Raw genomic sequence first — 24097 nt, forward strand, 5'->3', positions numbered from 1 at the left:
ACTGTGACGCTTTTTTCTTCTGGAAACAAACTTTGCTGCATTATTTTCCTGTTATCTCTGTAAAGCTGCTTTGAAACACTCTGTATTGTAAAAAGCGCTATATAAATAAATGTGACTTGACGGTTCGAATCATTTACGGTGTTTGAGCCACGGATCAGATAATTTTTCATATATGTGGGCGGGGGGGGGGGGGGGGGGGTAATGTTGCTTTTCATTTATTACTTAAAGCTCACTTTAAGTTCTTCGCTACCACATCAAACACTACTGGCCTAACTGATAAAGCTCAAACATTATTAAAAACAAGTGAACAGTCAGTAATAAAATAAGAACAAATACACTAATTACAAGCAGAGATGAATACTAAGTAACGAAGTCTAACAGTAGTATCAGGTACAGAAATGAATAATTAAGCCTAAATGTAAAATAACACTATTTGTTCACTGTAGAAATTAAATATAGTTTCATCTTTGTTAAAGCTGTATTTTGTTGTTTTATTAACATTAATGACACAGACGACAGCAGGAGTATTAGGCTGCTGTCACTTTAGGACCGAATAAACTGACAAACATCCGGTTTCTTTCTCAACTGTTCACTTACGACAGAGCCAAGAGAATACTTGCCGAGACGTACACATAAACACAAACTTATGTCTAAATACCCATTCAAGGGCAAGGAAATGCGAAAGAGGAATCAATTCAGTGTTCGCGCGCTGTCTGAAACACACCTCTATCTCTCTCTCTCTCTCTCTCTCCATCTCCCTCTCTCTATCTCTCTCCCTCTCTCAGATAACACGCGAATCCCGATTAATGCCTCTTCTTCTGCGTTTAAAATTGTTTAAATGTGTAAATGTGCAAGACAAAACACGTCCAAAAGATAAAGTTTCACTCTATGATGGTTAAATTCAGCAGTTAATCTGCGAATCACACGCGTGCCGAACCGTGGGGTGTATCTGTTGAATATAAGTTGAATATTCCTCAACTGCGCTTTGTTCCACCCCTACTACTTGCAGTGTTTATTTAGGGAACTAAACATGTTTGGCGTCTCTGGTTACCTGGCTGCAGGAGGCTTCAGCATGTGTCCCAGAATCCTGTGCGTTTGACGCGGAGCTCGTGTGGACCCGCCGGAGCAGTTGTGCGTTGAGCTCCTTCTCTTTCTCTAGAGCACTGCTGATCTCTGCGGCCCGAGCTCTCTGAGCGTCTAACTGAACCTGCACACACACACACACACACACACACACACGCACACACGCACACACGCACACACGCACACACGCACACACAGACGCACACACAGACACACACACGCGCACACACACGTACACACAGACACACACACACGCACGCACACACACACGTACACACACACGCACATGTACACACAGACACACGCGCACACACACGTACACACACACACACACACACACACACACACACAGACAGACAGACAGACAGACAGACAAATGTCATTAGATTTTCATCATAGTTTTTTGTCATTCAAAACTTTTCAAATTTTGTCATTCATTTTTATTTATTTATTATCTCGTTTTCGTTTGTGAAAAAAATGCCATTGACGAAAGTAATGACGAATTTAACATCGACTTCAGAGTCAGTCTAAACCAGCGCTATAGGAACTATCTGTGACGTTAGTGTTCGCTGATTGGCCGAAACCACCATTTTTAAAAAGGCTGTGTAAACACACAGATTATAGCCTATATATTTACTCCAGAAACTAACTCTACGAACATGGAAAACAGTGATAGTTGGACCTCTAAACTTTTACGCTGAGAAAACCCAACATAACTTTGAGGGACCAAGAGAAACATGATCATGTATTTCTGCTCATCAACACTGGACATCAACCACACGCATACGCTGATAACTCTTCATCACTGTCTACTTTCTATGTACAACAGTTCTATCTCATAACGTATGAGACAGGAGTGTTAGATCGTAAACTAATGAACACGGAGAACGCGAGCGCTGTGTGTTCAGGCTCTGGCGTTCTCAGCGCCGTCAAAATAAAAGTCACGACAACAAGCTTGTCTTGCGTCACTTCAGAGTTCCTACTGGCGGTGCGAATGCAACCAGGAAAACGTTCCTAAGGGTTCCATTAGGGAACCATTCTCGGGGAAACACCCTGGTGGCTTGGTGCTAGAACTCTCCGGTGGCTCAGCCCCTAATGACCTGTCTCGGCCCAAACTCAAGCATTACGTGTGTTAGCGTACACACACCTGCAGCTCTGAGGAGACGCCGGCCTCTCGCTCCTGATCCCTGAGCTGAGCTAAAGTCTCTCTCTCTCTCTCCAGGGCGATCGACAGCTCGACCACACGCTCTCGCTGATCTTCCAGAGCCAGTTTAAGATCCTGCAGAGACGAACAACACATCAACACAAGCATCGATGAGCGCATCAACACAAGCCATAGAGACAGAGCGACACGCATCATAATCTGAAAGCGATGCCCACTGGGATCCTTTTGTGTCCTTAAACGCTGTTTTTTGGGGTCTTCAGCTTATAAACACTTATTCCTGGGTTGTTTAGCTTGTTTGCTGTACACTAGGGCTGCAACAACTAATCGATAAAATCGATAATAATCGATTATGAAAATCGTTGTCAACGAATGTCATTGTCGATTAGTTGGTCTGCTCACGTCACGGGAAGCGTTAATGATGACGTCACTTTTATGACAACACAGTCACACGCGAAATGGCAGAGTAATCGGAGAGAAATGACAGTTCAATCGGCAGCAGAAAAAGTTATCTAAGGCATGGGAGCATTTTACATTAAATCTGGAATCTGGAAGTTATGCAAAGCTGAGCTTGTGTGGCATGGAAGTACCACAATGATGCACGAACACATGAAGAGGAAACACGTTGGTGTCACGGATGAAGGTGAAACATCAGCACGGCGAGCAAAAACTGTATATCCTCATTATATGAAGATGTGAAAATTGTATAGTCTAGTTTAATTCAATACTACAGTGTAAACAGCTTTGTTTACTAACTTCGGGACAGTCACACTAGATCTATTTTGCATCGAGCATCAGGTTGCGAGATCAGTTCGCTTGGAACATAAGTGATGGATTATAATAGCGCTACTGCAGAAATAGGTTAAATTAAATGGTGTTTACAAAGTGAAGCACTAAATATAAAGACGGTTAATAACAGCAGCAGTAAAATATTGTTTTTTAGTCACTGTAGTCAGTGGTTTTCAGCGAATGCTTGTGCACTAATGCATAATTTTTCTTGTCCTTTTAATCAAGCCTATTAGCTTGTTGCGTAAGTTAACGTTACCTCCATTCCGCTCTCTTTTTATAGCATTAACGTTACTATGTAAGGGATAACGTTAATGTAGAGCTTCGCGTCGGGGTCCCGATCAGCCTGTCGGGGTTGTATTCGCTATTTCAACCGCCTCGCTCTACATTATCCCGCTTATTGCATGGCTACCCACCAAATAATTCAATAATTTTTTTTTTTTTTTTTTTTTTTTTACATTTTTATTTAAACAACAATCAACATACATACTCACATAACAACACAACCAACAACACAACATGCATCCAGACATACATTGTGCTTTTACATCGTGTATATAAAGAAAACAGTAAGGAGAAATAATAACATCAGTAGATCAAAGGCAAAACCTGACGACAGCATCAATTCGTCCAGTTATAGTTATAATTGGTTTTGGAGATAATTTATGAAAGGACGCCATATGACAGTGAACTTAGGCCCGGAGCCCCTTAAATTAAGTCTTATTTTTTCCAAACTCAGGAAATGTAACACATCTCTGGTCCACTGTTTAAAAGAAGGGGGGAAGGACTGTTTCCAATTAATCAAAATTAAGCGCCTTGCCAGTAGGGAAGTAAAGGCTATACAGTCCAATTCGCTTTTTGACAAAGCGTTTTTTTCACACACAATACCAAAGATGGCAGTTAAAGGATTTGCACAAACATCTTTACAAAAAATTCTAGAATAAGATACAAAAATCTGCGACCAAAAAACAGACAGCCTAGGACATAACCAGAACATATGAGCTAAGGTAGCAGGGGACTGCTTACATCTTGTACAGGTAGGGTCAACAGAGGAATACATCTTTGCCAGCTTGGCCTTGGATAAATGAAGCCTGTGTACCACTTTGAATTGAATAAGGCTGTGTCTAGCACAGATAGAAGAGCCATGAATTCTATATTTAGCCTCATTCCATTCCTTGTCTGTCAGACAAATATTGAGATCCAGTTGCCAGGAATCTCTTTGTGCATTAACAGAAGTGGACAATAATGATATAAGTTTTATATATAAGCTAGAAATAGTTCCCCTTTGCTCCGGGTCATCAGGAAAGAGTAGGTCAATAGGGTTTGGATCGGGATGGGAAGGAAAAGAGATAAAATTCTTGCGTGTGAAATCACGTGCCTGTAGATATCTGAAAAAGTGTGTTTTAGGTAATTCAAAACGAGATTCCAATTGCACAAAAGATAAGAAGGAACCGTCAGCGAAAAGATCTTTGAATGTTAAGATTCCTTTTTCTTGCCATAGCAAGAATGCCTGATCATTTATAGGCTGAGTGAATCGATGGTTTCTGGCAACTGGGGCACAAGTTGAACCTCTCTGCCATCCAAACAATTTGCGAATTTGGGCCCAAATCTGGATGGAGTTCCAAACCATAGGGTGCAACATGTGAGATTCTAGACCAAGTGGTAAGGGTGAGAAAAGGAGGGCAGGAAGTGAGGAAGGAAGGCAGGCCGAGGATTCCATCTGGACCCAGTCTGGTAAGTGATTTATATGATGTGACCCTTGCCAGTAAGTCAGAGCTCTTAGGTTACAAGCCCAATAATATAATTGAAAATTTGGGAGAGCCATCCCCCCTTGTTCTTTAGGGTTTTGCAGAAAACACAGACGTATTCTAGGGGGTTTCTTGTTCCAAAGAAAAGATGAGATTATCTTATTTAAATGAGTAAAAAAAGATTTCTTAATATAAATAGGAATAGTTTGGAACAAATATAAAAATTTAGGGAGTGTGTTCATTTTAATTGCGTTGATCCTACCAATCAGAGAGATGGGAAGCTTAGACCATTTCTCGAGGGATATCCTAGTTTGTTCCAAGAGGGGAGTAAAGTTGAGCTTAAACAGTTCAGAAATATTTCTCGAAACAACCACACCTAAATATGTAAATTTATCAGGAGCTACTGTAAATGGATAAGCAGAAAAATAATACTTTTTTGCTACACAATTAATAGGAAATAGTTCACTTTTAGAGAGGTTGAGTTTATATCCCGAAATGCGACTGAAACGCTCAAGTGCCATCATGACATGAGGGAGAGAGTTATGTGGGTCTGCGATAAATAGTAGCAGATCATCTGCATAGAGCGACAGTTTGTGCTCACTGCCCCCCCTGGATATACCCTGGATAACTGAAGTTGACCTTAGCAAGATGGCCAGAGGTTCAATCGCCACTGCAAATAATAAGGGGGACAGAGGGCAACCCTGTCTAGTTCCTCTATACAATGGAAAATATTGTGAGCTAGTGTTATTTGTAATAACAGAAGAAAAGGGAGAAGTATATAAAAGTTGTATCCAGGACAAAAAATTTGGACCCACACCAAATCTCTCTAAACAACTGAAAAGATAGCTCCACTCCACTCGATCGAATGCTTTTTCAGCATCTAAAGATATTAAAATTTCAGGTATATGCTTATTTGAGTCAGGAGAATAAATAATATCGAATACTCTGCGTATATTAAAGAAAGAGAAGCGTTTTTTAATGAAGCCAGTCTGATCTGGAGCCAAAATAGTAGGGAGGATGTTCTCCAGTCTTCGGGCTAGAATCTTTGCCAATATTTTACAGTCCACATTGAGTAAAGATATAGGCCGAAATGAGCTACAGCTTAGAGGGTCTTTTCCTTTCTTAGGTAAAACCGAAATTGTCGCTTGATAAAACGTGTGCGGGAGGTGGCCTATGGAGAATGATTCCTCAAATACAGCAAGTAGCAGAGGCATTAGTTTCCCTTTAAACATTTTTAAAAATTCTACCGTAAAGCCATCTGGCCCTGGAGCTTTTGAGTTTTGCATGTTTGAGAGAGCTGCATTAAGTTCTTCTAAGTTTAGAATTTTCTCCAATTCAGCATTATCGTTAAAGGGGATTTGTGGCATTTTAATGGAATTAAAAAAAGAGTTAAGTTCAGAAGGGTTATAATCAATTTCGGATGAATATAGGGCTGTATAGAATTGTTCGAAGGCCGAATTGATTTCTAATTCATCCTTTGTGACCCTGCCATCATCTCTACGAATAGATGTTATAATGTTTGTAGTTGAATATTGCCTTATTTGTTGTGCAAGAATTTTCCCAGATTTATCTGAGTGTTCATATAACTTAGAGTGAGATTGAAGCAGAAATTTTTCTGCCTGTTCGGATGTTATTAGATCAATCTCTGTCTGCAGCTTTGTTCTTTCCCTTAAAACTTCGGGTAAGGGGTTGATTGCGAATTTCAAGTCCAATTGTTTAATCTGATTAATGAGGTCATTCAGTTGCTGGCTTCTTTTTTTCCTTTCCCACGATGAAAAAGATATTATTTCCCCCCTAATATAGGCTTTTAAGGACTCCCAAAGTGTGGCTTTGCTGATATCTGGGGTATCATTGATAGATAAGAAAAGATCAATTCTATTGTTAATAAAATCTACAAAGGATGAATCAGAAAGAATTAAATTATTAAAGCGCCATGTCTTCCGAATTGGCAATTTGGGAAAAGCTAATTTTAAAACCACTGGACTGTGATCCGAGATTACAATAGATTCATATTTACAGTCAGTTAGAGAAGTTAAAAGTTTATCATCTATTATAAAGTAGTCGATTCGTGAATATGAACGATGCACTGGGGAAAAAAAAGAGAACTGTTTAATATTTGGATATAAAAAACGCCAGGGATCTGAGAATTTGTATGTCTCTAAAAAAGTATTAATAAACATGGCCGATTTGGTTAATTTGTAGGGTGTTTTTGAAGACCGATCCATAGTGGGGTGGAGTACACAGTTAAAGTCTCCTCCTAGTATTAATTTATGTGTGGTCAAATTGGGGAGATTGGTTAAGATAGATTTTATAAACGATACATCGTCCCAATTGGGTGCATAAATATTCGCTAATATCAGGGGAACATTATATAATGTACCAGTTATTATAACATATCTTCCCCCTTTATCAGTTTGAACATTACTCACGTAGAATGGGGTGTTCTTATTAATAACAATCGCGGTCCCCCGGGATTTTGACTGGAAATCAGAGTGATAAATTTGTCCCACCCAGGATTTTTTAAGTTTATAGTGATCAGCTGATAATAAGTGAGTTTCTTGGAGAAATGCTATATTTGCCTCCAGCCTCTTTAAATGGGTAAGGATCTTATTGCGCTTTATAAAATGGTTAACCCCTTTTACATTCCAACTTACAAAGTTCACTGTTAGTGATCTGCTATACCCCAGGTTTTACAGTATTGTTTAATAGGCAAAAAACTGATGTATCAACCCCTTTCTGAAATTTACTTATCAGTTGAACACAATAGCACATGTATACATGAACGAATTTGAATGACCAACAAACACCTTGACCCAAACCCACCCACCCCGCAGCCTCCCAACTGAGAAGCAAGCAAACATCCCACATGTAATTAACCTTCAACGTTCCCAAACGCATTGGACTTCTTCTAAACGCTCAACGTCCAAAATATCCTTTAACGCAATTGTTTTTTATCTTGTTGAAAAGAGATACAAAAGACATTCTAGTCTTTAACCAGACGACCCCACTGTCGAGGTAAAAAAAAAAAAAAAAAAAAAAAAAAAAAAGTATGCAATGACAGCGAGTATAATGTGCTTTATACTCATATATACACCCCAAAGGGTGTCCCAGTGAACAAGCATTGCTAACGTTTATTTCCCGAATAAACACCAAACATGCTGGAGGCAGACATCACCGGATGATCCAGAAAAACTATTCAGAAACGCGTGTGTCCCTTTTTGGTTTGATGTGTAGTTCAAAGTAATCCTCCGCCTCGGATGGTGATTTGAAAGAAAGTCTAGTGTTTTCAAAAGTGAATCGTAAATCTGCCGGATGGTGAATGCCGTAGGAAATCCCAGCCTGCTTAAGCTTTTGTTTCACGGAGTTAAAGGCGGCTCTTTTACGACTCAGTTCGGCACTCATATCTGGGAAGATATGGATACGCGCGCCGCGAAATGTAAGCTCACCGCGCTTCCTGGAGGCCTGTAGAATCTTGGCCTTGTCGGAGAAGTAGTGCAGACGAACGATCATTGCTCTGGGTCTGCCGCCGGGGCTGGGCTTCGGAGCGAGGGCACGATGAGCGCGATCTAACACCACTGACTGAAGACCAGACAAATCCTCACCCAGAACCTCCGAGAAGAAACCAGACATGAAGTCAGTAGGCCGGCCATTCTCCACGTCTTCAGGTATGCCAATTATCCGCAGGTTTTGGCGACGGCTCCTATTCTCGAGATCTTGTTGTTGCTCTTGTAACTTCTGTATTTGATCTTTCAAATTTGAAACTGTGGTTTCCATTGTTTCTAGCGAGTCATGGTGTGAATTGAGCGTCGTTTCTATATTCTCTATGGAATCAGACATAATGGTTTGCTTAGTCTGAATGGAATGAACTTGGCCCGTTACCTCCAGTTGAAGAGCATCCATTTTGGTTTTGACCTCCGATCGAAAGGATTCGACAATCAGTCCAATCTCTGAACGAAAGCTAGCCATCTCTGTTTTGATAGTATCTGCCATCTGACTGCGGGAGGATATCAGTTCCGTTTTAACCAACTGAAGAAGTGTATTGTCATCTGGCGTCAAAGATTGCTCCGCGCGGCTGTGACTTGTATTGTTGCTAGCGGCGGCCTCCATGTTAGCTTGCTTTAAGTTGGGACTGTCGAGCCGTGTCTGTCTTGTCGTCGATTTTTTCACGTTTTTGCTTGTCATTTTGGAATAACTCGGTTGACCGTAGATGCAGGTTGTTTTTAGAAACAAAGTTATCCCTTTCCAAAGTATATTTAAACTTATCTTAGTGCAAATAAAATGAGATTATGTGAGAGCGCAAACGAAAAGCGACTACCACCTCATCTTGCCGCCGGAAGTCTCCATAATTCAATAATTTGACACAAAATATTGATTTAAAAATTTGTTTATTGATTTAAAAATGATTGTATTGCTTCCGCTAAAGAAAATAGTCCGTTCCGTCTCTACGGTTAGAATCCTTCGTCCATAGCAAAGCTCTGTTTTTCATGGCAACGGTGTGTTATAACGTTACTTCGCAGCGTCTGATATCAAGAAATAACAGACCGCGTTCTACATTGGAATTCAAAATCTGCTGCTTAATATCTTATTACAAACATGTTTGTGTCCTAATTTCATAATGTGAAGTTTATATGAGCAGCACAACTCAATATTTTGTTTAGTTTATTTATATTTTGGATATTTAAATAAGTTTTACTGTTTAAAAACTGGACAAACTTTTGTGTTTTTTAAGGTTTAAAATGTAAAAATTAAAGATTATATTAGTAAAACTCAATGTGTGGCTTTTGCACTTTTTAAAGTACACTTTTACACACAAATACCCTGATTTAGGGTTTTATTTAGTTATAATAAGCAAAAAATCAAATTGAATTGTAAAAAAAAGTTTTTATCCGATTAATCAAAAAAATAATCGTCCGATTAATCGATTATCAAAATAATCGTTAGTTGCAGCCCTACTGTACACCTTGTCACACAGCAGCTTTTAGACATTGTTTTGTTTTTTGTTATAAGTCATAAATGAGGAGGAGGCAGCTTCACACAATACACAGTCAATGGAGACGGCTGGATTGCCTAAATGCGCTCAGTCTCCATCAATGCGCCCTGTGATTGACAGATTGTTTACCTCCACCTCCTCTCTCTCGCTCTCCTGCTTCCGGTCAGACCTGCACTTCTCCTTCTCGTACGCCCACTGCAGTTCTCTCGCTCTCTTCTGCTCGTGTGCCAGTGTGTCGTTCAGTGTGTCGACCTCAGCGGCCTTCAGCGAGACCTCCACCCTGCCAGAGCACACGGGTCGGTCAGTCACACACAAATTGCAAATGAAAATATTATAAATACACATTCTAAATTATTTATAATAATGAATTATATGTATATATTACTAGGGGTGTAACGATTCATCAACTACATCGATGTATCGATTTATATTCCTATGATCCAACTACATCGATCTGTGCTCGGCAAGTTGGCCTTCCGGACGAAATATATCGATCTAACATCGTTTTAAAAGGTAATGAATCGATTATATCGATACTAGGAAATAACGCATTGGATTTAAGCACGTCAGACTTTATATGGATGTTTGTTTTTAGCACTTTTAATGATAAAGGCGTTAAACGTTACTCCATTCAGTCTGCCTATCTGTGACGTCGTCGTCATGCGTGACGCACCAGCAGCAGCGCAAAGACAACAAGCAACGCAAAGTCTCTCACCTCAGAGAAACGGACTTTCACTTTCCTGTCCTGTCAGCCGCTATACTGCAGGAGCGCACACTCTTCAACTGCACGCGCAAATGCGGCGGAGCGCGCTGTATCACTTCACTAAAGCGCAAAAGAAATACGAGCATGCAACGTCGTAAATTAGTAAGTTAAGTTCTTCTAAGTATTGTGTTTCACCATGGTAACCTAATTGTTGTTGTTTCCATAACAAAATGCCACTTACTGGTTATTTTGTATATTTGTATATGACTGTGGTGGCTCATACCAAGACTGTATTAACAAAAACTAGTTTGGGACTGCTATTTAATAGCTTAACCTCGCAGTGCCTACTGTTTATCAGTATTTGTCATATTCGTATGTTAAGTAAAGGGGGACAGAACTTGTGTGTCAACAATTTTTGTGTAAACAAATGTATTATAATAAGCCTATATAATTCCTAAAAAGGTGGGTCATGGCTTGATGACCATGGGGAAATGTGGGTCAAACTATTCAAAACATCATTCAATGTTGTGATAATCGTAATTAATAATCACAATTACAATATCAAGGGAATAATCGACAATTATGATTTTTGTCATAATCGTGCAGTCCTACTTTATTCAAATAAAATGTGAATGCATTTGACATTAATTGTTGTTTACTTGTTTGTTTATATCCATAATTAATTGATACCTGATTCCTTTTCAAGAATTTTTGGCTAAAAAGTCACTGAATCGATTTCAAGTCACTGAATCGTTTCGGATCGGATCGTTCTAAATGAACCAATATCGTCCTTGAATCGTATCGACAACCATGAATCGCGATACGAATCGAATCGTTGTTAAAACGAATCGTTACACCCCTATATATTACTTTACTCATTTATATAATTTTAATTAACATATATATATAATATTTAAATAATTGTATTTTTATGTTATTTTATAATAATAAATATATTTATATATATATAGTATATTTCATAATATATATATTGCAAACTACAAATAAAAATATTATACGTGTGTGTGTGTGTGTGTTACCTGAGTGTGTCGAGCTCTTTCAGGTGTTTGTGTTGTGCTTTTATAGCACTCTCCAGCTCTAGTTTAGTCTGGCTCAGTTCAGTCTTGATTTCCTCCAGCCTATCAGAGCCGGACCCGGCCGATGTCCCGACCAGCGCCGCTTCTGCCTCCCTCACGCTCTCCGTTCCTGATCAACACAGGATAAAAACCTTCATGAAGTGGAAGCTGAAGCTAATCTTCCCAGCAGCCTTTATCACTGAGCCATCAGCAGCACAAGCGAGTCAGAATGAGCCTCATGAGCTGTGTAATGCACACAGTCAGTGTGTGTCGTACCGGCAGTGTCCACATGGTGGCGCTGTGTGTGTGCAGATGTGAGTGTGTGAAGCTGATCTCTGAGCTGATGGATCTCTGAGCGCAGGCTGCTTCTGTCCGCCGAGCTCAACACACACATGCCCTCGCTGTGCCGGGCGTCCTGCGCACAACACACAACATCACACAACAACAGGTTAAAACATCTCCTCCTCCAGGGTCATTTCAGAGGGAGTTAAAACGTATTTATTTCCTTAGCTTTTAATAATGTGTTGTTATTTTTATGAACAGCACTTTGGTACCCATTGTGGTTTTTGAAAGTGCTCTAGAAATAAAGTTTTTATACCTGATCAGCATCTCAGTGTGATCCGAGCACAAGCACTAAACACAGATGTTTGTTTGTTTGTTTATTGATGAGTATTTGGACTATTTACATGGCAAACAATCCATACAATTTAAAACACTTCATCAAACATTTCAACTTGGCACGACAGGACATTGAAAATGCCAAACACAGCTGCAAATAAAGTGCAGTAAAACTTTAAAACTAGTTGGGCACGAATCTAAAACAACAGACGAAATAACTAGAGTTATTTTAGTATCATTAATATACTGTTATAGTGCTTATGAATATTCTGAATTAGTTTAAATGTTTATATATATTTCTTTTTTATTTTGGTTAAAATGTGTCATTTTGTTGTGTTTTTTATGTGTCTATATAGTTTTTATTAATTTTAATTTTAGGTGTTTTAGCCTTGGCAACAAGCCAAAATAAAAATTATAATTATCAGAACATTAATCTTAAGATATATATTATAATTATATTTTACATATATTATATGTAATAATAATAATAATAATAAAAAATATATATATATATATATATATATTTTATGGTTTATATAGATCGATATATAAGTATAAAATATAATTATAATATAAATATAAAATGTATTATTTACATATAATATATGTTATAATATATCATCAATATATATAGTGTTACAATATATTTATATATATATATATAGAGAGAGAGAGAGAGAGAGAGAGAGAGAGAGAGAGAGAGAGAGAGAGAGAGGGAGAGATTTTACTCGTAAATTTATTTATTTATTTATATACCTGTATATATTTTAAATCATTTTTTTTAATGGTTTTAGTTTTAGTTAACCATAATAACCATTATTAATAACAACTCTTGCTCTATCAACATACAGTAACACACAAGAGTAAGTGAGTAAGTGATGAATGCAGTATATAAATCAGAGACCCTCAAAGAAACCCAGCGCATGTCAGTCCTAGACACAGGCATCATGTGATCAGATGAGTGGCGATGGCGTATGCTAACCTGCTCAGCTAGCGCTCTCTCCAGCTGGTTGAGATGAACGACAGCATCAGCGGTGTCCAGTCGCTCCAGGTGAGAGTATAACACACTCTTCAGCACGTCACGCTCGTGAACAAACACCTGCTGAACGGCCGACAGCAGCTCCGCTCGCCAGTCGCCGTCGACCTGCACACACACACACACACACACACACTTCAACATCTGAACCAGCACAAGAGCTCAGGCATGATACTAAACAAAACATGGGTCACTTTAAGATGCAGATGCTCCACTAGGGGTGGGAAGCGAAAATCAATTCCAATTCTGGAATCGGAAACTTGTCATAAAAAAAAAATTTCGATTCCTCTCGTCGATTCCTTTGTGAGCATTTCAGTGTGACTTTAAATCATTCAAGCGAGTGACTCGTGCTGTTCTCAGGCGTGTGTGTATCAGTATATTGGATCAGTGCAGCTCTTAAAGTGACAGCAGCCTAATATTCCCTCTATAATAACTCTAATATTCCCTCTATAATAACTCTAATATTCCTGCTGTCTCTATAATAACTCTAATATTCCTGCTGTGTCTCTATAATAACACTAATATTCCTGCTGTGTCTCTATAATAACTCTAATATTCCTGCTGTGTCTCTATAATAACTCTAATATTCCTGCTGTGTCTCTATAATAACTCTAATATTCCTGCTGTGTCTCTATAATAACTCTAATATTCCTGCTGTGTCTCTATAATAACTCTAATATTCCTGCTGCCATCTCTATGATAACACTAATCAAATGAAAATTCACTCGTTCTTGGCTGAATAACTTTTGTTACTATATTTGTAATATATTTTATTAATAAAGCGCTGTTATTTGACACTTATCACAGTTTCTGAACCTGACAATCTTAAAACACTGTTTATTTGCATCTATTTGTTGTGACTGCTCATTTTTTATTTGTTCTTTTTTTAATTCCTGAGTGTTTACTTGTGTTTAATAATGCTTGAAGTTTACATTAGTTCGGCTAGCTGATAGGCTGTTGATTTCTGCTCATGATGTTTTGCAATAAGACTAAATGTGAACAATATCTAAGTTTTTCTTTTACCTTATTGGAATAGAAATTAGGAATCGATAAGAATGGCTCAGACTGAAGCGATCCCCAAGCCTAGTCTCCAGTGCAGATGAAGCGCTCTGGGAATGATGCTGTGGTGTGTGTGTGTGTGTGTGTGTGTGTGTGTGTGTGTTCACCTGTGTGTGCGTCTGCAGTTTGCTGATGAGGAGCTTGAGCGAGTCGACGGTGTGTATGAGGGCGTCTCTCTCTCGGCTCCAGGCCTGAGTTTGATGAGTTGTGGGTCGATCCGCTTCACACATCGGCAGCTCGGAGAGCGACAGGACCTGCATGCCCTCCTGATGGACCTCGCGCAGCAGACTCTGGGAGAGGTCAGGGGTCACACACTTACTGAAGGGCTATTGAGGACTTTTAAAGCACTGCTTTTTTGGTTTCCAAGGACTACAATCAGAGATCGCACTGTTTTTAAACAATATCTTTATTTTTTTAAAGGGATAGTTCACCCAAAGATGAAAATTAGCCCATGATTTACTCTCCCTCAACTCATCCTAGGTGTATATGACACTCTTCTCTCAGACGAACACAATCAGAGTTATATTAATAAATGTCTTGGCTCTTCCAAGCTTTATAATGGCAGTGATTTTTTTTAACTCAAATTACAGATACAAGGTGTACAACTTACCACATATTTAAGAATATATTAAATACAGAGTTTATAATGGCTATTATTGTTCAATAAATAATATTTTACAGGGTTCCCACACCTCGGTTAACTTCAAATTCAAGGAGCTTTCAAGGACTTTCCAGGTCCAGTACCCTCAAACTCAAGGACTTAATGTGGGAAACGCTTCAAGCGAGAGCAAGGTTACATCGTGTTGTAAGATACATTGTTACAGTTTTGCATGAGTGAACGCCATGGCAACGTACAACACAAAGTACCTCACGCGGGAAACGCATAAATGCGCGTAAATAAGTAACTAACGTAAATCAAGCTAGCTAGTGCGCAGAGGCCACGAAGTGTTGGCGGAATAACACATTAGCGGACCGGAGGGAATAATATGGAATTTTTTCACAAAATAAATTCAGGCACTTTGTATCTGAACTTTCAAGAACTTTCCAGGGCCTTAATTTTTTATTATTATTATTATTATTATATATATTTTTTTGATTCACAAACTTTCATGGATTTCTAGGACCCGTGTGAACCCTGACTATACGTTGGCGTACGGGAGGATAGGGTGTTCATCAGACGGGCAGCAGCGTTGACATAGCGTGAAAAGATTATGTTTGTTTTTTGCGAAAAAATAAATCTCTATTTCATGTATATATTGTATTTAAATAAGTAAAGCACTTTTCAGGACCTCTTCATATATACAGCTGTTTTCAAGGGTTTTCCAGGACTCTTACTCGCGTCAGACCCATATCATACACAGTTCTGGGAGAGCTCACCTTGATCCGGTCTGGCAGGAGGTCCGCGCCCTCAGGTGTGCTTCTGTTCTCCTGTAGGAGAGGGTGATCGAAGCCGGTGCGCTGGCTCCAGTCTGAGCTGCTGTCTGTGACACACACACACACACACACACATTTAAGAAATTAATTATGACAAAATTAATGAACGTTATACTTCTATTCAGCAAGGACACATTCAACTGATCAGAAAGAGACAGTAAAGACATTTAAAATGTTACAAAAGATTATATTTCCAATAAATGCTGTTCTTTTGAACTTTCTATTCAACTGAGAACTGTTTCCAACACTGATAATAATCATAAATGTTTCTTGATCATCAAATCATCATATTAGAATGATTTGTGAAGGATCATGTGACACTGAAGACTGGAGTAATGATGCTGAACATTCAGCTTTGATCACAGGAATAAATTACACTTTACTATATATTCACATAGAGAACAGATGATTTACATTATAATAATATTTCACTGTTTTTACTGTATTTCTGATGTAATAAACGCAGCCTTGGAGAGCAGAAGAGACTCTTCCAGAAACATTAAATTATTCCACACTTTTGCTGGTAAGAGTGAATAACCCGGAGCATGACATGAGCATCTCACCGCTGGCGTATCCGTCTTTACTCGGGGAGGCGGCGGGACGGTCTGACCTCATCGACGGACCCTGGACACACAAATAATCATCTGATATTACAAACTATCCACAACAGATGCAGACATTTACTCTAATTTACAGGTGAAGTTTAAAAACTAATTTCTTTTCCCCCTTAAAAATGTATGTTTTATTGTGAATGATTCATCAGTGTTATTTAAAATGAGTAAGATCACTATTTTGATCAGAGCAGAAGCAGAGCATCTCTCACAGAGGCGGGTTTAGAGAGACTGGGTCAAAGCGGTTCAGAGACTGAGAGAAACAGCTGATGATTATGAGAAAACTAATGTGATGTTTGACCTTGGATGCATGTGACCCTGTGGTACGAGACGCCAAAACTACATTAGGAACTTTTAAAATGGCACTTTAATAAATGTGACCCTGGATCACGTCACCAGTCTCGAGTCGCACGGGTGTATCTGTGGCAATAGCCAACAATATAAAGTATGGGTCAAAATTATAGATTTTTCTTTTATGCCAAAAATCATTAGGATATTAAAGTAAAGATCATGTTCCATGAAGATATTTGTAAATTTCCTACCATAAATATATGAAACGTTTATTTTTGTGAGTGAATGCTGCACAATCGTGAACACAAATGGAGATTTTCTCAATGTTTCGATTTTTTGCACTCTCAGATTCCAGATTTTCAGATTCCAGATTTTCGGCCAAATATTGTCTATCCTAACAAACTTATTTATTCAGCTTTCATGTGATGTATAAATCTCAATTTCAGAAAATTGACCCATGTGACTGGTTTTGCGGTCCAGGGTCACATATGAAGGTGTGTGTGTGTGTGTGTGTGTGTGTGTGTGTGTGTGTGTGTGTGTGTGTGTGTGTGACCTCTGTGGCTGAGAGCTTGTGGATGGCGTCTCTCAGCGCTCGGCTCTCGACCTCCAGCTGCTGGTTCTCCCTCTTCAAGCTCTCGCTCTCGGAGATGTGCCGGGCCTCCATGTCCATGATCTCGGCCGCGTGGAGCTCCTGCATCTGCACGATCTTCTCCGAGAACCCCGAGATCATCTCCTGAACGTCCTCGGCTCTGCACGGGTCGGTCTGCGCACTCACGTGCACGCGGGACTGAGACGAGCTCTCTGATTGGTCCGTGGAGGTTCGGTGAGGAAGGGAGGGCTTGTCTTTACATGCGTCAGCACTTTTGTTTATCCCATGATGCTCTCTGTTATCTCCGTTTTTCTTTTTAGGCTGAGACTGTGGATGTTGTGGTGGTTCCTCGCTGGATTTGGCCAAAACCGTCTGCAGCTCCTGAACTTTGACCCTCAGCTCAGCAATGGACACGTCTCTGACCTGAGAGAGACACCAAGAGCTTGACTTATCTGTTATTTCTATGAAAGATCTGGAGTAAAGTTTGAGGTAAGTTCAGGTTTTAGCCTTTAGTTCTGTGTAAAAGAAAATCTGGCATAATTTAGTAAAATTAAAATGAATAAATAATTTAAAAATGAAAAATCTAAATAAAACACTAACTAAAAAATGTAATCGTACGAATGTAAAATTAAAATTAAATAAAAATAAATAAATTTTAAATATTACAATTAAATTTAAAAAGGGAAATAAAACACTTAATTACTTTTTTTAAAATATTAAGAATGTAGAATTAAAATAAGTAAATGATTAAAAAATCTAAATAAAATACTTGCTAAAATTGATTAAATCATAAACATAAATTAAAATAAAATAAAATAAACAAAAATAGAAAATCAAAATAAAACACTTTCTAAGAATGTATTAAATCAGGAAAATGTCCTATTAAATAATTTATCAAAATAAAACAAGATGAAAAAAAAAAAACGATTAAAATAAAGCACATAAAAGAAAAAAAACATCAAAATTTTTTTTTTATTAAAACGCTAAAATGTAAAATTAAAATAAAGAAACAATTTAAAAATAAAAACATTCCATTAATGTCGATGAGAGATTTTCAAACTGTGATCTTACATTTCTAAGTATAAATTTAACAAAATTAAGTGTTTCCTGAACCTTTTTTAAAAAGTGTTAAATGGGTTTTTTTGTGTGTGAAACATCAGATTAACGTTTCACATGTGGATCATTTAAATTTCCATTCTATCACGATAACATGAGGCTCTGGAGGTTCGATCATCAGAGGTTTTGAGTACCTCGATCTCTTCCTGCAGTTTGAGGCTTCTCTCCCTGAAGCTGCTCAGCTCCTCTTTAGTGGCGGCCGCTTGACCTTTGACCTCCTGCAGCTCCTGTAGCAGCTCTTCTGTGGACCGATCTCCCTCTCGTGAGGCCTGCAGAGAAACCAATCAAAGGTTAAAGGTGGAAGAGCCTGGATGACGTCCCATCAGGCCGTGTGCAGCTGGAGAGAGTCTCACCCTGTGGAGCTGATCCTTCAGTAGAGCGATGCTCATTTCTCTCTCCTTCACAAAGAAACAACAGGAATAATGAGCCAAAAATTCACAAATGAGCCGAGATCCGTCTGAAAACAGGGAAAACGCTGGATACCTGGAGCAGCTCCTGCAGCCGAACACTCTGATCCCTGCAGCCCTGCAGCTCCTGTTGTGTGGCCGACGCTTGACCTTTGACCTCATGCAGCTCCTGTTGTGTGGTGGACGCTTGACCTTTGACCTCCTGCAGCTCTTTTTGTGTGGCGGACGCTTCACTTTTGACCTCCTGCAGCTCCTGGAGAAGTTTCGCCGTCTTGGCGACGTCTTCGTCATGTGAGGCCGCTTGGACCTGCAGGTGACAAACAGGAAGTGATGTAATGTGCCCTAGCGTTTGTTTGCTACAGCTATATTCACTGTAAGAAACAAGAGAAAAATATAAGTAAATAACTGAACTAAAACGGGCGTGTTTGGCTCTACCTGGCTGAGAGCCGTCTGGAGCTGTGTGATCGTGCTCTCCTTCATCTGATGAAGACACAGCACACCATTAAAACCAAACATCAGTGTTCAAATGCACATTTCATCTGTTTTAAAGGGTCACATCATCATCATTTCTTCAGAGCGGCAGGTGCTGCACTCCAGCGTTATTACTATTATTAACTAAAATAAAACCATAAACGAATATTTCTGATACTTCTAAATCCTGATTAGCCCAACTTGAAGTATAAAATAACTTTTTTAATAAAAATGAATACAAACTAGAAAGTTTGAAAGTAAAAATGTTCATTTTAAAAACTAATAAAAATTACAAAAACACAACAAAACCACTCAAACTTGTAAACAGAAAATGTAAACTGGTCAAAATGAAGCGAGTTTATGCTTAAAGGGATAGTTCACCCAAAAATGAAAATTATCCCATGATTTATTCACCCTCAAGTCATCCTAGTGTATATGACATTCTTCTTTATAATGGCAGTGAATGACTGTTTCTGTTTTGAAGTCCATAAAAGTGCATCTGTTCATCATATCATGGATAAATGCACTTTTATCACATTTATGATTCACTTTAATGGACTTCAAAACAGAAACATCCATTCACTGCCATTATAAAGCTCTGAAGCGTCAGGGTGCTTATTAATATAACTCTGTGTTCGTCTGAAAGAAGAATGTCATATACACCTAGGATGAGTAAATCATGGGCTAATTTAAATTTTTGGGTGAACTATCCCTTTAAAACAGAAAAATAATCTTGCTCTCCCTTTGAATTAGGTTTATTTTTCTGACCCCATTGGCAGATATTTGTTCTTTTTTCATTTTGATCACTCTTTTAGAAAACAAGACCTAATATCATGAGATAATAACAGTGGGAGAATCATTTCTGGCAGGAGTTGGCGTTTGTACCTCGATCTCCTCCTGAAGCTTGTGGCTCAGTTCTCTGTAGCAGGTCAGCTCCTCTTTAGTGGACGCAGCTTGACCTTTGACCTCCTGCAGCAGCTCTGACTCCTGTGTGTGACAGACTCTCATGAGGTGACGTCAAACACTAGTGTTATTAGTAGAGCTGCACAACTAATCGCAATAAAACCGAAATCGTGATATTCTTAATTCTTAACAAAATGAAGCATTGCTTGGTGATTGGTTGAGCTAAACTGGTATTATCTAATTGTGTAGTTAAATTTAACAGCTGACAGATATTCAACATAATTCATGTGTGAGACAGTCTAACAGAAGGACGGACAAAACCAGTCAAATATCAACTGAGTTCTGCTCATATTTATTACCATTTTCTAAACTATAGTGAATAAACTGTGATGATGTGAGAGATGTTGAAGGTGAATGACGCACCTCAGCGATCAGCGGCCTGTGATAGGTCGGTTTGGTTCTCATCTGGTTCAGTATGTCCATCATCACGGCTAACCTCCTCTCGTACTCCATCACCTCGTCCTCGGAGCTGCTCAGCATCTGTTTCTGCAGCTCCTGGTCCTTCTGCATGGCACTCAAGCCCTCCTCCAGCTCCTTCAGCTTCTCCGTCAGCAGGATGGGCCCGTGTGTCGACGCCCTCAGGCCTTTCCTCATTTCTCCAGCGGGGGCATCGCCTCTCAGATCTTTGGTTTGCGTCTGTACGGCTCCTAGCTGAGCTTGACTGACCAGAACGGCGGCCACTTTCTCCCTGAGTTTGTCTTCAAGCTGAGCGACTCTAGCGTGGAGAGTGTCGGCGTCCGTTTGCGCTAGTTCCACGTTTAGCTTGCTAGCGCGCAGCTCCGAGTCCTTCTCCTCCATTGACGCCTCGAGCTCCTCCACTCGCCGGCTCAAACTCCTCACCCGTGACCCAGCACTCTCCTCCAGCGCCTGAACCTGCGCCTGAACCACCACGAACGCCGCCGTCTTCTCCCTCAGCGCCTCCTCCAGCTCCACTAGCGTCTCCTCGCGCAGCCGCTCGTATTGGCTACGAAGCGAGCCGTGTTCGGCTTTCAGCGTGTCGAGCTCGGTCGCGACCTCGTCCATCTTCTGCTTCATCTCGTGGCTCTCGTCTCTGGGCTGGTCCTTGCGCTCGATGTGCGTCAGCTCCTGCTGGAGTTTCTCGATGACGGCGTTGAGCTGCTCCACCTCCTCCTCGCGGTTCCTCTTCAGTCGCTCCTGTTCGCTACGCAAGCGCTCGACCTGCACCTCCAGATCAAGGAGAACCTCCTCTTTCTGCTCCAACGTCTGCAGACACACACACACACACACACATCAGCTCGGCTCGGGGTTCATCTCAATGGCTCTCAAACCAAGCCTTCACACAAACATTCCAACCAAGTGTTATTTCCTAAATGAGATATGTCTGCTCAACAGGTAAAGTGGGGGGTGATTTTCACTGCCATGATCCGAAAGGAAAACCAAAAAGCAACAATAAAATGTAGTGATGCATTGAAATAATTTTTTTTTCCCAAATCACAGGAACCGAAATTAAAGTTTAGTAAGGTTTGTTCGTTCATGTTAACTATTGTAGATCTTAACAAATGGAATCTTATTGTAAAGTTTTACCAATAAATTAAAACAGTTATAGTTTCAGCTGATGTACAACTGTAATAGGGCCCTATGCATTTTTCACAAATTCAGTTTTATTTTTTCTCCATTTTAATTTCTCTCTATTACATTTTATGTTTTATTAGTCTATTTTAATGGTTTAATTAAATGGTCGTAATCAAAAAGCATGTCTAATTAAAACGTACAATTTAACAACTATTCATTAAAATAAAAAATAAAAAATAATAAAATAAAAAATATATATTTAAAAATAACTTAACTTTTTAGGGCCATATGATATGAAATCTTTATTTTTTTATTTGAATTATATGATTTTTCCCCCCGTATATTAAACGGTTTCCATAAAAAAAATTATAGATTCAATTTTAATGGTTTAATTACATTTTAATAATCAAAAATGTAATTAATAATATTTTTACAATTGAATCATTTTTTATATAATATGGTCCTATGAAATGTTTTATTTTTTCAGAAACTTTGTGCTGTCAGTTTTAACTTTTCTAGCCACAAAAACATTAACAATTTAATTAATATTTAAAAAATGTAAATCAAATGAAAATATAACAATTCCTTTAATTTTTTAGCAAAGTGCTGCACAATAGAGGTTTATTGTTAAAATAATAAAAAAAAAATAATACAATTTCAGTGCACCACTAATTAAACGCACCATCATAAAAGCTCACATTCCATTAATCTGAATAACTGGTTAATCGATCACATGACTTCAGAGGTCGTCGTATGAGTTATTAAGGTGTTCGACAGTATAAATCACAACCCACTTTCATCACATGATGACATTCGGTCTGAAAACTCAGTGTTTCATGGACAAAATGAAATACAGGGTTGGAACAACACAAGGGTGAGTAAATGATGACAAAATGTTCATTTTTGAAGATACATTCCTTTAAAATAGTGATATTTGTGCGTCACATGGTTAAGCAGGTCACCTGACCTGTCTGACTGGGTGTGTGTAACCGTCGTTCTCTCGCCACAAAAGGCTGAGAGATTGAAGAATTTGAGGCATTTTAATTTAGACATGAAACGCCCTTTGACTCGAATATATAATTTACAAGAAATTCCTAAAGGAATATTTCATCCAAATATGCCAATTTTGTCATCTTAACCTGTAAGACTTCTTCAGGGAGAATAAAGAAGACATATTAGAGAATAAACCGGCTACTCTTTTCCATACGGTGACCTGGAGATCTGAGACAAAGCTATAATATGACTTCAGAAGACCTGAAATATAGCAACACGAGACACATGGACTATATTTATAATAATATTATGGTACTTTGATGTCATTTAGACAGAAGGTTAGAGCTTGACAGTGTTGGCCCCCATTTACTTCCACTGTACGGAAAAGAGCAGCGTGAACATTCTGCTAAACATCTCATGTTATGATCCACAGACAAAATATGGGTTTTCCTTTTTGGGTGAACAATCTGAAGAAGGTGTGAGAGGAATTAATATAAAACACTGCAGGACAAAAGAAAACAACCCAAACCACAGCAACACATAAAAAAAAAAAACAGAAATCGATGAAGAAATGAATGAATCCAGAGGATCTGAGGCGTTTCCCTTCAATTCAATGTGAATGAATGCAGATTACACACAGTTTAAAGAACGCAATCATGATGTTTTATCACACAGTAAATTTGCTCTGAAATGTTTGCACTCTTTAAACACAAGCTGATGTGTTTCGCCATTTGTGTCACTGTTACTAATAAGATGCAAAGTAAAGTGAGTTTATGCAACACAAGATGGCAAAAGACAGCAGGCGGCACCAAACCGAGAGAAACACACACACACACACGGGTCTGACGAGCGCTGCTATATGCATATGTGTAGGACACACACTGGCGGCACACATATGTATACGCGTCTTTACCTCTTCCTCAGGCTCTGTGTCCGTGTGCTGACGTTTAACGACCTGCTCGTTAAGGACGATAATCTGCCTGTCCTTCTCCTCCAAGACCTTCAAGAGTTAAACATCGTCACATGACTCTGAATTTAGGACACGTTTGTCTGCTGGGAGGACGATTTAGGGCAGCTAGCTGACGACAGGGCTGAGATGATGTCACATCTCCTGTTTTACACCCAAATCACTATTAAAGTTAAACATGAAATCAGGATCTTAACTCATGTTCCGCGTCTCATTGTGAATGATTCCTCAGTGCGCTTGATTATACAGGAACATTCTTTATAATAAAGTCTTTCTGTGAACTCTTATTTTTCATCCCTGTAAATGAGATCATACACACACACACACACACTTTTCACTGTCCAAGTCATCAAGTCATTTCCCATATTTCTTCTGCTTGGATATTCTGTTTCTGTCTGAAATTTCATATTACGAGAGTAAAATTGGAGGTAAATGTTTCATTCTGCAGATGCTGATGTTTA

The 24097-nt window shown here is 39.0% G+C and overlaps 1 protein-coding gene across 9 annotated transcripts in view; it reads right to left on the minus strand.

Annotated features, from left to right (window-relative positions):
* akap9 (A kinase (PRKA) anchor protein 9) overlaps window positions 1-24097 on the minus strand; it is a 138674-nt gene that overhangs the window by 23478 nt on the left and 91099 nt on the right. For 5 of the 9 annotated variants that reach the window (XM_082186415.1, XM_082186414.1, XM_082186410.1 and 2 more), the window contains 17 exons: window positions 23583-23669; window positions 20507-21367; window positions 20066-20167; window positions 19121-19189; window positions 18786-19016; window positions 18656-18700; window positions 18437-18571; window positions 17151-17609; window positions 16259-16319; window positions 15639-15742; window positions 14369-14551; window positions 13149-13310; window positions 11825-11963; window positions 11513-11678; window positions 9899-10049; window positions 2231-2362; window positions 1052-1207 (listed from right to left, as the gene is read on the minus strand). In XM_082186415.1, coding sequence (XP_082042541.1) covers window positions 1052-1207; window positions 2231-2362; window positions 9899-10049; window positions 11513-11678; window positions 11825-11963; window positions 13149-13310; window positions 14369-14551; window positions 15639-15742; window positions 16259-16319; window positions 17151-17609; window positions 18437-18571; window positions 18656-18700; window positions 18786-19016; window positions 19121-19189; window positions 20066-20167; window positions 20507-21367; window positions 23583-23669 — 3243 coding nt within the window. The remainder of the gene's footprint in view (window positions 1-1051; window positions 1208-2230; window positions 2363-9898; window positions 10050-11512; window positions 11679-11824; window positions 11964-13148; window positions 13311-14368; window positions 14552-15638; window positions 15743-16258; window positions 16320-17150; window positions 17610-18436; window positions 18572-18655; window positions 18701-18785; window positions 19017-19120; window positions 19190-20065; window positions 20168-20506; window positions 21368-23582; window positions 23670-24097) is intronic. The other 4 variants (XM_082186418.1, XM_082186412.1, XM_082186417.1 and 1 more) reach the window with 3 other exon arrangements.

Source organism: Leuciscus leuciscus (assembly GCF_965113295.1).
Source record: "Leuciscus leuciscus genome assembly, chromosome: 12".
Taxonomy (NCBI): domain Eukaryota; kingdom Metazoa; phylum Chordata; class Actinopteri; order Cypriniformes; family Leuciscidae; genus Leuciscus; species Leuciscus leuciscus.